Source organism: Sprattus sprattus (assembly GCF_963457725.1).
Source record: "Sprattus sprattus genome assembly, chromosome: 3".
NCBI classification, from domain to species: Eukaryota; Metazoa; Chordata; class Actinopteri; order Clupeiformes; family Clupeidae; genus Sprattus; species Sprattus sprattus.
Window position 1 is genome coordinate 56,073,878 of NC_137922.1, and position 14,939 is coordinate 56,088,816.

At 40.1% G+C, this 14,939-nt stretch overlaps 1 protein-coding gene across 1 annotated transcript; it reads right to left on the reverse strand.

Moving 5' to 3' along the window:
* Positions 1-7,741: 7,741 nt before the first annotated feature.
* LOC308362873 (uncharacterized protein) lies at positions 7,742-13,842 on the reverse strand (the record flags this gene model as incomplete). The annotated part of the gene is made up of 5 exons (XM_080835600.1): positions 7,742-7,891; positions 8,526-8,650; positions 9,389-9,509; positions 10,392-10,513; positions 13,740-13,842. The coding sequence occupies 5 exons, from the start codon at positions 13,840-13,842 to the stop codon at positions 7,742-7,744; spliced, it is 621 nt and encodes a 206-aa protein (XP_080691726.1).
* Positions 13,843-14,939: the final 1,097 nt, after the last annotated feature.

Here is a 14,939-nt window from a genome sequence, read left to right on the forward strand (position 1 = left end):
TGCTATATGAACTATGATACACACACCCCGGAGTCTCATCACTGTGATACACACACCCCGGAGTCTCATCACTGTGATACACACACCCCGGAGTCACTTCTCTCTTCTCACACTTTTACCAGCTTGCCTCTGAAGACACCTTAAGGATAGAGCCGTAGATATTGACTGAGACGACTAAACCCTTAAGGATAGAGCCGTAGATATTGACTGAGACGACTAAACCCTTAAGGATAGAGCCCTAGATATTGACTGAGACGACTAAACCCTTAAGGATAGAGCCCTAGATATTGATCCAGACGACTTTAATGGCAACACACTTTGCCAGGATAAGGCCAATGTAGTTGTCATTCTCCTGCTTGTTAAATTGGTGTGGGGTATCTCCACTGCAACACAGCGGCAATTTTAGCCAGACACATCAGGATGACCGAGGATCTATCTATGTGTCTCTGCTTTAAACATTCGTCATACATACGTAGAGACGGACCTACACGTGTGTGTGTGTGTGTGTGTGTGTGTGTGTGTGTGTGTGTGTGTGTGTGTGTGTGTGTGTGTGTGTGTGTGTGTGTGTGTGTGTGTGTAGAGACGAACCAAGGATGCTGAAACATTCCTAAGACATACATAGAGACGAACCAAGGATGCTGAAAACATTCGTCATGCATACATAGAGGCGAACCTACACGTGTGTGTGTGTGTGTGTGTGTGTGTGTATGTGTGTGTGTGTGTATGTGTGAGAGTGTGTGTGTATGAGAGTGTGTGTGCGTGTGTGTGTCAGAGAGTCTGTGTGTGTGTGTGGTGGTGCAGACATTGTTTGCCAATCTCAAACCGCACCTCACAGTCAAAGAAAATTAAGAAAATCATTCTTTTTCAACTGGGTAAGGAATTATACCTAGCCTGGCCATTACCAGCCTGTGACTCCATTTCATGCCGTCTTTCAGTCTGGGCCAACCCAATGCATTTTGGTTTCCGAGATGGGCGGGTGCTTATCTTGAGGTTTAAAATCATTGGAGTTCCCTTAACCAATCAGCATCGTTTAGTAAGCATTCGGTAGATTAAACTCTTCCCAAAGCCAGTTGGGAGAAGAGCTACGACGTCCTTTCCAATCATAAAACTTACAAGAAAATACTCTTGTTCTCCTTTTAATTTTCTGATGTTCTCGAGAGTTGAGACAACTTTTCCGATAGCTTTTCGTGTCTTTTCCTCCAAGGCGAGTTTTGCGTCACAGCTCTGAACTGTTCGCTGATTGGTCCTACAAAATTTTGAGTCCTGGAGACGATTGTCAACGGGGTTAGGCCAGACTGAGTATGAGCTTGAAATCAATTCAGGCGGAAATACGTAGGCTGGTGTCACCAGGCTAAATTATACCGGCTTCTGATGACAAATCTACACCACAATGAGCACAACGTTCTATAACATAATTATTTGTGTGCTTTTGGTTTTCTTAAAACACTTTTTAACGTCACACAGCGGCACTTACACACTCACACACACCTCTGGTTGCTGACTCTAACACACTAACACTCACACACACCTCTGGACACTGACTCTAACACACTTACACTAACACACACCTCTGGACACTGACTCTAACACACTAACACTCACACTCACCTCTGGACACTGACTAACACACTAACACACACACACACCTCTGGACACTGACTCTAACACACTAACACTCACACTCACCTCTGGACGTTCTATAACTGACTCTAACACACTAACACTCACACACACCTCTGGACACTGACTCTAACACACTTACACTCACACACACCTCTGGACACTGACTCTAACACACTAACACTCACACACACCTCTGGTTGCTGACTCTAACACACTAACACTCACACTCACCTCTGGACACTGACTCTAACACACTAACACTCACACACACCTCTGGACACTAACTCTAACACACTAACACTCACACACACCTCTGGACACTGACTCTAACACACTAACACTCACACTCACCTCTGGACACTGACTCTAACACACTAACACTCACACACACCTCTGGACACTGACTACCACACTAACACTCACACACACCTCTGGACACTGACTCTAACACACTCACACACACCTCTGGTTGCTGACTCTAACACACTCACACACACCTCTGGACATTGACTCTAACACACTAACACTCACACTCACCTCTGGACACTGACTCTAACACACTAACACTCACACACACCTCTGGACACTGACTAACACACTACCACTCACACACACCTCTGGACACTGACTCTAACACACTTACACTAACACACACCTCTGGACACTGACTCTAACACACTCACACTCACCTCTGGACACTGACTCTAACACACTAACACTCACACACACCTCTGGACACTGACTAACACACTACCACTCACACACACCTCTGGACACTGACTCTAACACACTTACACTAACACACACCTCTGGACACTGACTCTAACACACTAACACTCACACTCACCTCTGGACACTGACTAACACACTAACACTCACACTCACCTCTGGACACTGACTAACACACTAACACTCACCTCTGGACACTGACTCATACTCTGTGCACTAACACTCACACACACCTCTGGACACTGACTCTAACACACTCACACTCACCTCTGGACACTGACTCTAACACACTAACACTCACACACACCTCTGGACACTAACTCTAACACACTAACACTCACACACACCTCTGGACACTGACTCTAACACACTAACACTCACACACACCTCTGGACACTGACTCTAACACACTAACACTCACACACACCTCTGGTTGCTGACTCATACTCTGTGCACTAACATTCACACTCACCTCTGGACACTGACTCATACTCTGTGCACTAACACTCACACACACCTCTGGACACTGACTCTAACACACTAACACTCACACACACCTCTGGACACTGACTCTAACACACTAACACTCACACTCACCTCTGGACACTGACTCTAACACACTCACACTCACCTCTGGACACTGACTCATACTCTGTGCACTAACACTCACACACACCTCTGGACACTGACTCTAACACACTCACACTCACCTCTGGACACTGACTCTAACACACTAACACTCACACACACCTCTGGACACTAACTCTAACACACTAACACTCACACACACCTCTGGACACTGACTCTAACACACTAACACTCACACACACCTCTGGTTGCTGACTCTAACACACTAACACTCACACTCACCTCTGGACACTGACTCTAACATACACCTCTGGACACTGGTTGCTTGTGTTTCTCCACACAGTGGTCTGGTTTGCAATACCTTGAACAGTCTCTGTAATACTTTGCCATCCTGTTTCTTGTAATATTCACAGTCATTGCACACATCTCAACTAAACTTACAACTGTGGCCTTGGTGATTACAAAACCCTGCATAGCAACACTGGCAAAGACACAAACACAAACACACACACACACACACACACACACACACACACACACACAAACACACACAAACACACAAACAAACACACACTCACATACACAAAGCTCTCCAAGAAAAGCATTTATTCTGTATCAAATCGGAATGGCGATCGTGAAGATATGTGTTGTTTCATCCTGCTGTATAGAGTGTGTCTGATATTTCTGCAACATGTGTGTGTGTGTGTGTTCAGTAGAATACAACATGTTCGTGTGTGTGTGTTCGTGTGTGTTCAGTACAATACAACATGTTTGTGTGTGTGTGTTCGTGTGTGTTCAGTAGACACAATATGTTGATGTGTGTGGTTTATTTCTGATAATAACCACTCTAAAATGAAATCAATCTTTTAATGAGTAATTAGTAAAGAGTTTATTAGTCTTCTGCGGAAGGATCAGAAACACAAACAGTGAACAGCAACAGTCTGTGAGAGTCAGATGAATTCTCACAGGCAGTGTCTATTTAACAGAGTTACAGATATAAGAACAGGGAGTATCTCTGTTCCAGCACACTGTTCCGCCCTCAAGGACAAAAACAACCACCTCACTCCATCTTAATATTTCACATGGCATGCTTTACCAAATAACATTTATTGGTGTGTAGGGCCGACACTATGGACCTCCACCTCTCCCTGTCTTTTGCTAGTAGGTCTTTCTCCTCAATAACATTTGCAATACGCATAATTTCTAACACATCATTAAACACAGCCCGGTACCGGTCCTCAAATTGTGATGCCATTCTATGGCCACACCTCCCCCCACACACACACACACAACCACACACACACACACAGGGAGAGATTTGGTTCACTCAGTCCGGAGGTATAGGGTTAGGGTAAGCTACGTGCAAATTATTTAATGTGAATGTAAGTGAAATTAAAATAATCAAATTGAAGATATAAATCTTGAGTACATTGCACATCAGAAAAAGAGAAAATCATCAAGCTGATTACTAATTCTACCACCAAATAGTGAAGAAGTATAATCTGAAAAGCAGATTACATTCTATGTGAGATTTCGCTGCAGCACAAAGCCACAGGATATTCTGATGCTGGTTTACATGTGTTGTGCATACGAGGAAAGAGCAATTGGTGAACTTGTCAACTAGTCAGATGCTTCCTCAATTTGTCCTCTGCGATACTCTTGCACTCTTTTTTTCATGACTTTGTCTTCTTTGAGGAAATTTCTCTGTAGATACTTTTTAGTTATTGGATCAGTATTCTTCCTGCAAGAAAACAAGCATGAATGTCACATTCTCTATTTATCTGAGCTTAATGACGCACAAAGTTGCAACTACACAAGTCCAACAGCCCGGATGTTGTTCAAGAGTCAATCACGAGATGAATAACTAGAGTCAGTCACGAGATGAATAACTACAGTCAGTCACGAGATGAATAACTAGAGTCAGTCACGAGATGAATAACTAGAGTCAGTCACGAGATGAATAACTAGAGTCAGTCACGAGATTAATAACTAGAGTCAATCACGAGATGAATAACTACAGTCAGTCACGAGATGAATAACTAGAGTCAGTCACGAGATGAATAACTAGAGTCAATCACGAGATGAATAACTAGAGTCAGTCACGAGATTAATAACTAGAGTCAATCACGAGATTAATAACTAGAGTCAGTCACGAGATGAATAACTAGAGTCAATCACGAGATGAATAACTAGAGTCAATCACGAGATGAATAACTAGAGTCAATCACGAGATGAATAACTAGAGTCAGTCACGAGATGAATAACTAGAGTCAATCATGAGATGAATAACTAGAGTCAGTCACGAGATTAATAACTAGAGTCAATCACGAGATTAATAACTAGAGTCAATCACGAGATGAATAACTAGAGTCTAACATACCCCTTGGCACTGGTCTAAGACCCACTAGCTAATATACCTCTGGGGTTTCAGAATTCTGATTGTCCTGAGGAGAGACAGAATGGTGTGAGGGGGAATACAAAAAACACAGAATACAAGTTCAACTCTGACTCTGACTTACTTTTTTAGATACTTCTCGATGGCTCTACGCTCATAGATCATTCCCTCTCTAGTTTTCACCGGATCCACAAACAGCTTCTTAGTGAGGGAGCACGCCAATTGCTGTGGCACTTTATCCGAGGACAATTCACGGCCCACCAGTTTCTGTAATGAATGAACAGTTAAAAGAACTAAAATGAATCCAGTTTATAAAATGATGAAAAGTTAAATGAACAGTTAAAAGAAATCTATGACAATACAGACTTTAATTAAAGTAACACTATGCAACAATTTGTGAAGGGCAGCAGACCTTGGGACACTAGATTTTTCATTTGCCTTCCCCTCCTCATCCATTCAGCTACATGCACTGAATGATATGTACTGAATGATATGTCAGACTCTGGAACTCCTTGTGATGAATGTTCCGTTTTAAACATTTGTGCACTGTTGTGTATTCTGCACCCTTGCTATCTTTATACAACTAAAATTCGCATTCACTATGTCAGCCAAGCATAACAAAATATAACTTGTCAAAACTAAATATAAACAAAATTCCCATACATCTTGCTAGGCAGCCTCACCTTCTAACTCATATGATGCTAACACTGATACTGATAAAGTGGCCATATGACTTACTATAAATTGTTTATCTAAATTATCTTTTCATCTGTCTCTTCATGAAATGTATGTTTACTGACTGAATTGTCTCTCTTAAAGCATGACCTTTGCTTGCACATGACGGTGGCTGTGGAAACGTTGTTCCTCATCACCACATCCATTTCATTATTCTACTCACCCTGGTATTAGAACATTATATGAGCACCCTGTATACCCACTAAGCTGCTCTACAATACAGTACTTGAATGCACTTTCCCCACCTTATCCACTGCCAAATTTGTGTTTATCAGGTATATACCATGTTAATATTGTATATATTGTGTACATTTAACCCATGTATGCTAGCATGCTTATCCTAATTCATCTGCCACGTTTCTGATTGTCTACTCTCTACTTCTACCCTTTTACCAAAAGACTCCCTGCCCCCTAACCCCCCCTTCTTTTTCTATCTCTACCTCTCTACCTGCCTGGATCCAAGCAGATGGCCCCCCATTATTAGCTGAGGTTCTGCTTAAGGTTTCTTCCTGTTTCTTCTGAGTTTTTCATTGCCCCTGTCACCACAAAGCACATTGTGTCTAAGTATACCATATGAAATGTGCTATATAAATCAACTTGAACTTGAACTTGAACTCTGCTTTCCCCGGGGGGGTTCAGGCCCTGGGCTCTTTAAATCGCCTTGAGACAATTGTATTATTTTCAATATAAATAAAATTGAATTGAATTGAATCAGTTCAGTCATCCTCAGAAGCACCTTGCTTTAACAGCTGAAGGACATTCATCCTACACATTCTTTTATTTTCTTCTACCGTGCGTGTGTGTGTGTGTGTATGTGTGTGTGCTACTAAAATGAAGAAATACGTTACCTTTTCAATATCATCCACAGTTGCTTTTGCATGAAGCTCCTTGTTTTTCTTAGCCTGTTCATTGTATTTTCCTTGACTGGTCATGTATTCCTCCGCTAAAACACTGGGAATTGGGAAGAATTCTTGTTTTATACAAAAACTGAGAATGTAAAAACCTACTGCACCATAATGTTTTAAGTGAAATGGTTCATTCCGTGAACCAGTGTATTAACCAATTTTGTAAATTTAATGGCAATTGTAAATAGAATATTTTGAAGTCTTAAAACTATTTCGTGGGAGGGCACTAGGAAGAGGAAGGGAATTACTAATCCAACATAAGGCACATCATCTACATGCAAAGTATGAGAGCTGCGAGATGCAGAGTGATATTGACTGTTTGTTCATGCTGAAAACGTTTGGCTGTGCAACGATATTTACATTTAGAGTTACTAACCATGCTGTAACTGAACTAGCAGTTGTGCACCGAAAAAGAGAGCGCACGGTTACAGGAAGTGCACTGAGAAAGAGAGCGAGGAGTTACAGGAACTGTTGAGTTTGTATAAGCAGCGTAACGCAGCATCAGAGGGAATTAGAAATAAAGGGCCAGTCTCAATACCTTCTGCAGCAGAGGTGAATAAAAGGAAATATGGTACACACACATGCTCATACCCTCATACACACGCACACACAGTAAACTCACAAATTCGGTATTTCAGTGTTTTTCAACCTGGAAAGTATTAGCCTCTTTCCTGTTTCCTGTTCAACAAGATTATTATATTCCCATTGTTTCATTATATAGATATAATGTCACTTATTTCAACAGCAGATAGAGTTGTAAAATAGTTCACCTGTCTAAAGGGTCATCAGGCTCTGGAGCGATGAGGAGTCCGTACACGGCGTCCAGGATCTCCCTCATGGTGATGTGAGCTGAGTAGTTACGGTCGAAGATGTTATGGCAGATTCGGCCAATGCTGTTTACATTGCAGTGGTACACCTTTAGTGTGGCTAAGGCAGAATTTTACTTCCTTATAGTACTTAAACAAGTAATATTTATCCCATACAAACCCCTACTCCCCTACTCCATCCCTTACACTAATCTGGGTTTGTCTCCAATCTCAACCCTAACCCTAGTCTGGGTTCTTACATCCCCCAAGTACCATGTTGGCCTGTGATAGGTCGGTGTGATCTCTGATTTAGGCAGCAGGTTGTTTACGTACAGAGATAAACGAAGATAGAGAAGACATTATGTGTGCGCTAAAAGGGCTGCCTGTTTTGGGGGGCTTGTGGGCTTTAGGGGGTGGGTCTGGGACACTCATGGGCAAAATACAGTTCTCATTTAACTAGCTCAATACATTTACATTAAGTCATTTAGCAGACGCTTTTATCCAAAGCGACTTACAAGTTTGTATATACATTTGACATCTACACTGATGGCACACTGCACATCAGGAGCAATTAGGGGTTCAGTGTCTTGATCAGGGACACTTTGACAGTGGGAATCGATATCAATCTTCTGTATACCATGTTGACTTTTCTAAAACTCTTCACACACTGGGCTTTAAAAAAACACATCTCAGCACATCAGTTACAAAGCCAAGCCAATCAACAAACTGGGCCTTAAAGGATACTGGGGTGATGAATCGCACCAGGGGGGGCTTGATGGGGTAGTCGTCGGGGAACTGGCAGTACAGCTCAAACACCCCGTCCTCATAGGGGGTATCAGGAGGACCCTGCATCACCACCTTCCAGAAGGCTGACAGGAGAACAAGCAAGATAATATGAGGAAGAGAAACAGAAGAGGGAGATCAATGATGTCCACATGTCATCTTCTCACAATCAATGCTGCTTAACTTCACTTAAACAGAGGAGGGAGAACAAGGATGTCTACATGTTCAACTATCAATGCTGCTTAACTTCACTTAAACAGAAGGGGGAGAACAATGATGTCTAAATGGCATCTTCTCACAGTCAATGCTTCACTTACAGTAATAGAAGACATTTTTATTTTACTGTCTGAAGAGCTCCCATTTCTCCCCTGTATATAAACAGCGAAGGAAAAGTGAAATGCACTGAGTACATTGATGATGAGGAAGTGTCTGGAAGGCTGTGTGTTTGTCTTTGTGTGTGTGTCTGTCTGTCTGTGTGTTTGGCTGTGTATTTGTATGTGTGTCTGTCTGTGTGTCTGTCTGTGTGTGTATCTGTTTGTGTGTGTATCTGTTTGTGTGTGTATCTGTTTGTGTGTGTATCTGTCTGTGTGTGTATCTGTTTGTGTGTGTATCTGTTTGTGTGTGTATCTGTTTGTGTGTGTATCTGTTTGTGTGTGTATCTGTCTGTGTGTGTATCTGTTTGTGTGTGTATCTGTTTGTGTGTGTATCTGTCTGTCTGTGTGTCTGTCTGTGGTTTCCTCTTTGCATTGTCCACTCTTATACGGTATGTGACCAGCGAAAAGAGAGGTAGTAATATCACGTATATTATTCAGTGTTTAACTAACAGAAATCTGCTTCTGACGGAAAAACAGAATAGTAGGGATGAGGGTCACAGTGGAGGTGTTTCAGCTCCTCCATGATGCGTTTGTCCTTGACCAGGAAATGTCCACTCCTTGACTCCTGAATCTTCTTTTTCAAAGCACTGTCAGGTGAAGGTAAGATCATTATAGGGAATGTATTAATTAAAGAGCACATGATGATGTTGCTAAAGAAATGCTGATGACGGGTGACAAATGCAAAGGTAGGAAGTTTCTCTTACTTTTTAGTCGTTGTCACCTTGTTGTTGATCGTAGTAGGCAGTTTGACCTCTGGCTCTTTATCATAGCCAAGGGTTGAAAAGCACCTCATTAAGTCATTCTGTAAAACACCTAACATTAAAGCTGGTTTGGACCAAGACTGATTAAACTAATCACAGTTGAATTGATGGAGGCTGAAATTGTTGACTCGGTCCGAGCCACTACAATTGTTTGCCAATTTACCAATAGGTACGAACACCAGCACAGACTCATGTAATAGACTGAATCTGACAAATATTCTTGTTAAAGCTAATAATCTCTTCATTAAGAATCTCTTCATTAGTAATTCAGTGTAATTGTAGTAAATATAGAGCAGAGCAGAGTATCCATGGGCCAAAGATTCCTAGCTTGCATGTCCTGTTTCAGTTGCATGTGGCAGGTTACATCTGTAGAGATGCCCATCCCATACTGCTTTTAAATGGCTAGCACCACAACTACATGTTTACGTGACAGAATGATACACTGAATAAACTGCGCTCAAAACACTGGTTTGTTTCACAAAATGACATAAAATACTGTCATGCTGTTTATACGGTGTGGTTTATAGTCTGGAAAATACGGCACCTAGAGGCATATATAAAGTAGATGAATGTTTAAGTAATTAAGGGGCAATAGAGCTAAAAGCCTCTTTCTGCTGAGTGTTAAATGTATAGGTTAATAAAACAAGCTTAGAATTCGATTTAAACTCTGATCTGTCTGCTTTAAAACATACCACAGTCTCGAAGGGGATGTTGTGTTTTGACTTGAGTTTCCTGCTCTCCAAAGACAACAGGGTTTCCATCTCAAAGAGCTTCAGTGCCTCAACACTGGTCTCTGGCTTAAAACAACAACCACCTATAAGGAAAAGCCATGACACAATGGCAGCATCAACACACCACGCTTGTAATGAATTATTATTTCTTTGCTAAAGAGTTTCTCCTGTTGCTGGATAATGTTATATTTGTAGAACTGCTTTATGTCAATGGTTTGCTACCCACCTGTTGCGTTGCTGATGGCATGCAGAACTTTGTTGTCCCTGGTTTGAACATTAATGGTGTCAACAACTATGTTGGAATTCATCAATTTGTTTGTAACCTCAGCGGGACACTTTGACGATCTAATAAGATAAAAAGGAAAACATATCATAGCTCTGTGCTGTCAAGATAATGCTAAATACTCCAAAAAAGAATACTATACCCGGCATCTTCCCCATCTGTGAGACATAAGACACGTAGCCGGCAGTCTGGGAACTGCTTTTTGACCTGCTCAAGTTCAGCCACACTAAGATCCAAGGCATCGTAGAGAAGAGTGCCCCTACGTGCATGTATAGTATCCATGCATTGCTTTAAGAAGAAAAACATTGGATCATTGCTTAAAGAGTTTCTCAAATCATTATATCAGCACCACATCTGTATGACATGTCTCCTAACAACCTAATGAATCAGCTAGCTATCAGCTAGTTTGTTACTATCGCTAGCATCGTTTCGTCCAATCTATAGTCACATTTTCCAAACTCTGAACACAATACATCTGTGGACCATACCATTGACACAATTTCTGTTGTTTTCACACAGTCCACAGTCAATCAACACATTTATAAAAATGCTTACATTTCCTTTACATACAAGCTAACCCAATACCAAAATTATGGATCTATCTTATTTACAAATTCTTACACACAGCATGAAAGGAATGAAAACCTAATGATCAAAACCCTAAATAAAGTCCTCTACTTCCGCAACAACATTGTAGAATATTGGAATAGTAAGCTGTAGAACACAAACAACTCTCTGCCTAAAATTGCAATGTGAGTCAAAGCATCTGGTCATATCTGATTAAAGCAGTACTATTTTACTATATAACTACCCTGATCCCAAGAACAATGTCTAACACCATGTACTAATATAAAAATGTACATTGTCAATGTGTATTAAGTTTTTGAGAATATATTAAGTATTAAGCACATAGGCACTTAAATATAAAACATGGCCAAATATATAACTTGACCAGATAAGATCCTATAAAAGGGATTCGAGTTTGGCATCATTTCTAAAACAGGAGCTATTACATAATAGTGACATACAGCACTGCTAACATTACTTTACTAATAATGGAGCTTTTATATATTAGTGAAACAACACTGCTAACATTACTTTACTAAAACAGCACTGCTAACCTTACTTTACTAAAATAGCACTGCTAACATTACTTTACTAAAACAGCACTGCTAGCATTACTTTACTAAAACAGCACTGCTAACATTGCTTTACTAAAACAGCACTGCTAACATTACTTTACTAAAACAGCACTGCTAACATTACTTTACTAAAACAGCACTGCTAACATTACTTTACTAAAACAGCACTGCTAACATTACTTTACTAAAACAGCACTGCTAACATTGCTTTACTAAACTTTTATTGCATAGATTTTTTTGTAAATCATTGACTCACTTTTAAATCATTTAGGTGAAACAGACAAAGTGCAGTGGCAGGATTGAGCAGGATTGAGACCATTGTGTTAATGGTCGAGATGGAGACGCAGTCAGAGCCCGTGAACAAGACGGCATGAACACACAAACGTATACCTACTCACAGAACCGGCAAAACAAACAAAACTGACTTGCTTCGCCTCCCTTTGGTTTATTAAATCTCACCTACACCCATATCTACTTAATAGATTTCTAATTCTTAAACTAAATATAAGAATAAGAGTGAAGAGTTATATAAGAGTAAGCTCACCTGGAATTTAGGCAGATTTTCAGTGAACGTATGGATCATTTCAACATTCCCATCAAATATCACCAGGGAAATTATGTTGTGGAAATTGTATGCCATAGTTCTGTTTGCAAAGGAATGAAACAGCTGTTTGACAGCAGACAGCCTGTCCATACTGATGTCTGAATAACAGCACCCCCTAGACATGGAGGTACTTGAATCCAAAAGGACCTTGAGCATAAAACATAAATCATACAGAATTAATTATAAACAGACAAAGGAGTATTGTGCCTTGAGACTTACAGCCAGGTGGTTCCAACACACCATCTAATCTCTTTATTTCTCCAAATAAAATATACTACAGTAACCTTTAACTTAGTTTGTTAACAAACTTTATATGTTGTTTAGAGTGCCAGTTTCAATGCTGTATAGAATTAATATATTATAGTATATGTATATGTCCCGGGTTAGTGTAAGAACTGTAATACCCAAAATGCTTGATGGTAATTATATTCTAAAAAGAGAGGAAAAAGGAGTGATATCGTTGTGGCTGGAGTTTGAGTAAAAGCCTTCTCAGTTCGAACTTGTGTGTCCGTGATTCTTTATACTTCTAATACACCAACAACCTATTCCCGAAGAGATCAAGGTTTACATTGGGTAGGGTGTCCCTAATGTCCCGTAATTATATTTACAGGGTTAAAACACTACGTTGTTATTTCAAGTAACATTATTCAAACATTAAGCACAAATGACCGCCTCAAAAATATAATTTTGAATATGACCTTATGTAAGAAATGAGGTTTCATTTAATGTGTACCATTATTGCCTCCTGGGGAGTTCGGCTTATCCTGAGGAGTTGATCAGTCCTGACATCTCCTAACCTAACACAAATAAAGTCGACAATTAGTTGAGAGAAAGATTATTGACAAACAAAGGCTACTTCATTCATTTAGGTACATTCTTCAAACATAAAATGCATTACTGTGGCAAATAAATAATATTATACAATTAAAAAACCTTACTTATTTGACAACTCGTCTAAATCCACATTTACTATTTTTCCTTTGAGGCAATCAAAGAAAAAGGCACGTTGAGGATGCATTTTGTCTTTTTCGTGAAAAACACCAAGGTTGTCTGGGAAGGAATACAACACGTTGAGTTACAATAACCAAAAAGCATCAGAGGCAAAAGATTAATAATATAAAACTGGTAGTGACTAGTGGAGAATGGCAAATGTCAATATGTGTAATTCAAAAAAAAAAAAAAAAAATCCAACAGCTTGTTCCTTAACAGAAACACTGGATTTAGAAATGTATGAGATATGATATTTGATGTCATTATGTAATTGTGATGTTCAACCTAACCTTTGTCCAGAAGCACCAGACGTGGCGGATCCACTCCCATCTCCTTCAGTGCCAGAGGTGGAGACACCTGCAGGTGAGGGTATGCACTCACTCCCTCTGTCATCTCTGCAAACGTTTTCTCTGGATTTATTTTGAAGCTAATTGAGGAGAATAAAACACTTGTGAAATAGAGTATGATCAAACATAACACTTAATTATATAGCTCAACACAAATGCACATACTTGTAACCAGACGCAAGACCACAAGAGGTCCACTGAGGGAAGGTTTTAATCCGAGGTGGAATGCTGAGCAATATCTTCTCAATGTCAATTGCTCTCTTGTGGGCGGTTTCATTCATACTCTCCAGAGTGCTGTTGGGGATTTTTTCCTCATCTGTGAAAAAACTGTGTTTGGACCTTATTCTGTTTCAATTATGAAAACTGCTAGTTCCAATGCTGTAGTTTACCCTTAAACAACTGTTGGACATAAGACTTCTCAAACACATCCGGCAGTTGAGCAATGCGCACTGGCTCCATAAACCGATCTCCTGTCTTATCACAGTGCAGAGAAACTGGGGCAAAGTTTTCATACACTGAGCTCTCATTCTAGAAGAAAAGATCAAATTAATAACAAAATGTAAAAAAAATCGTGTTAAGTCTGACAGTCAGTAAAAAAAAAACTGCTGTTTCTAATATGATAATTTATCAGCACATCATGAAAATGCATTCATTATGTTTTTCAAGATAAGCTGAAAAAAGCTAAATGTTAGAATCGTGTGTGCATTAGAAGCTTTGTACTGGCTGCATACCAGTAGCTACCTGTAGCTACAGTCACTTGGGCAGCTAGCTTGCTAGCTTAGCAAGATAAGTCATGTCTTTTGTCAAGTTAAAATACTCTACTTAAGTCCTAAATAAGGATTGCTGTCTGTGAAAAAGGTGCTAAAATTCCAACTTATTTGAATATGACATAATGAGTGAGTGAGTTCAGTTTTTTTTCTCCCCCTGCCTTTCTGTTTTAATGAGCGTATGACCTCAGAAGATCTATATTAATATATTGTAGTTAGCTTGAATTGTGTGATTGCATTCTATTTATTTTTAAATTATTATCTTACCATTGCTTCTGTAATCAAATATGCCCAGCAGACAGCTGACTGTTCAAAGACTTCATTATCCTGAATGATAGGCTCGTCTGTTCTCTTCGACAGACTTGGCAACAGCTCC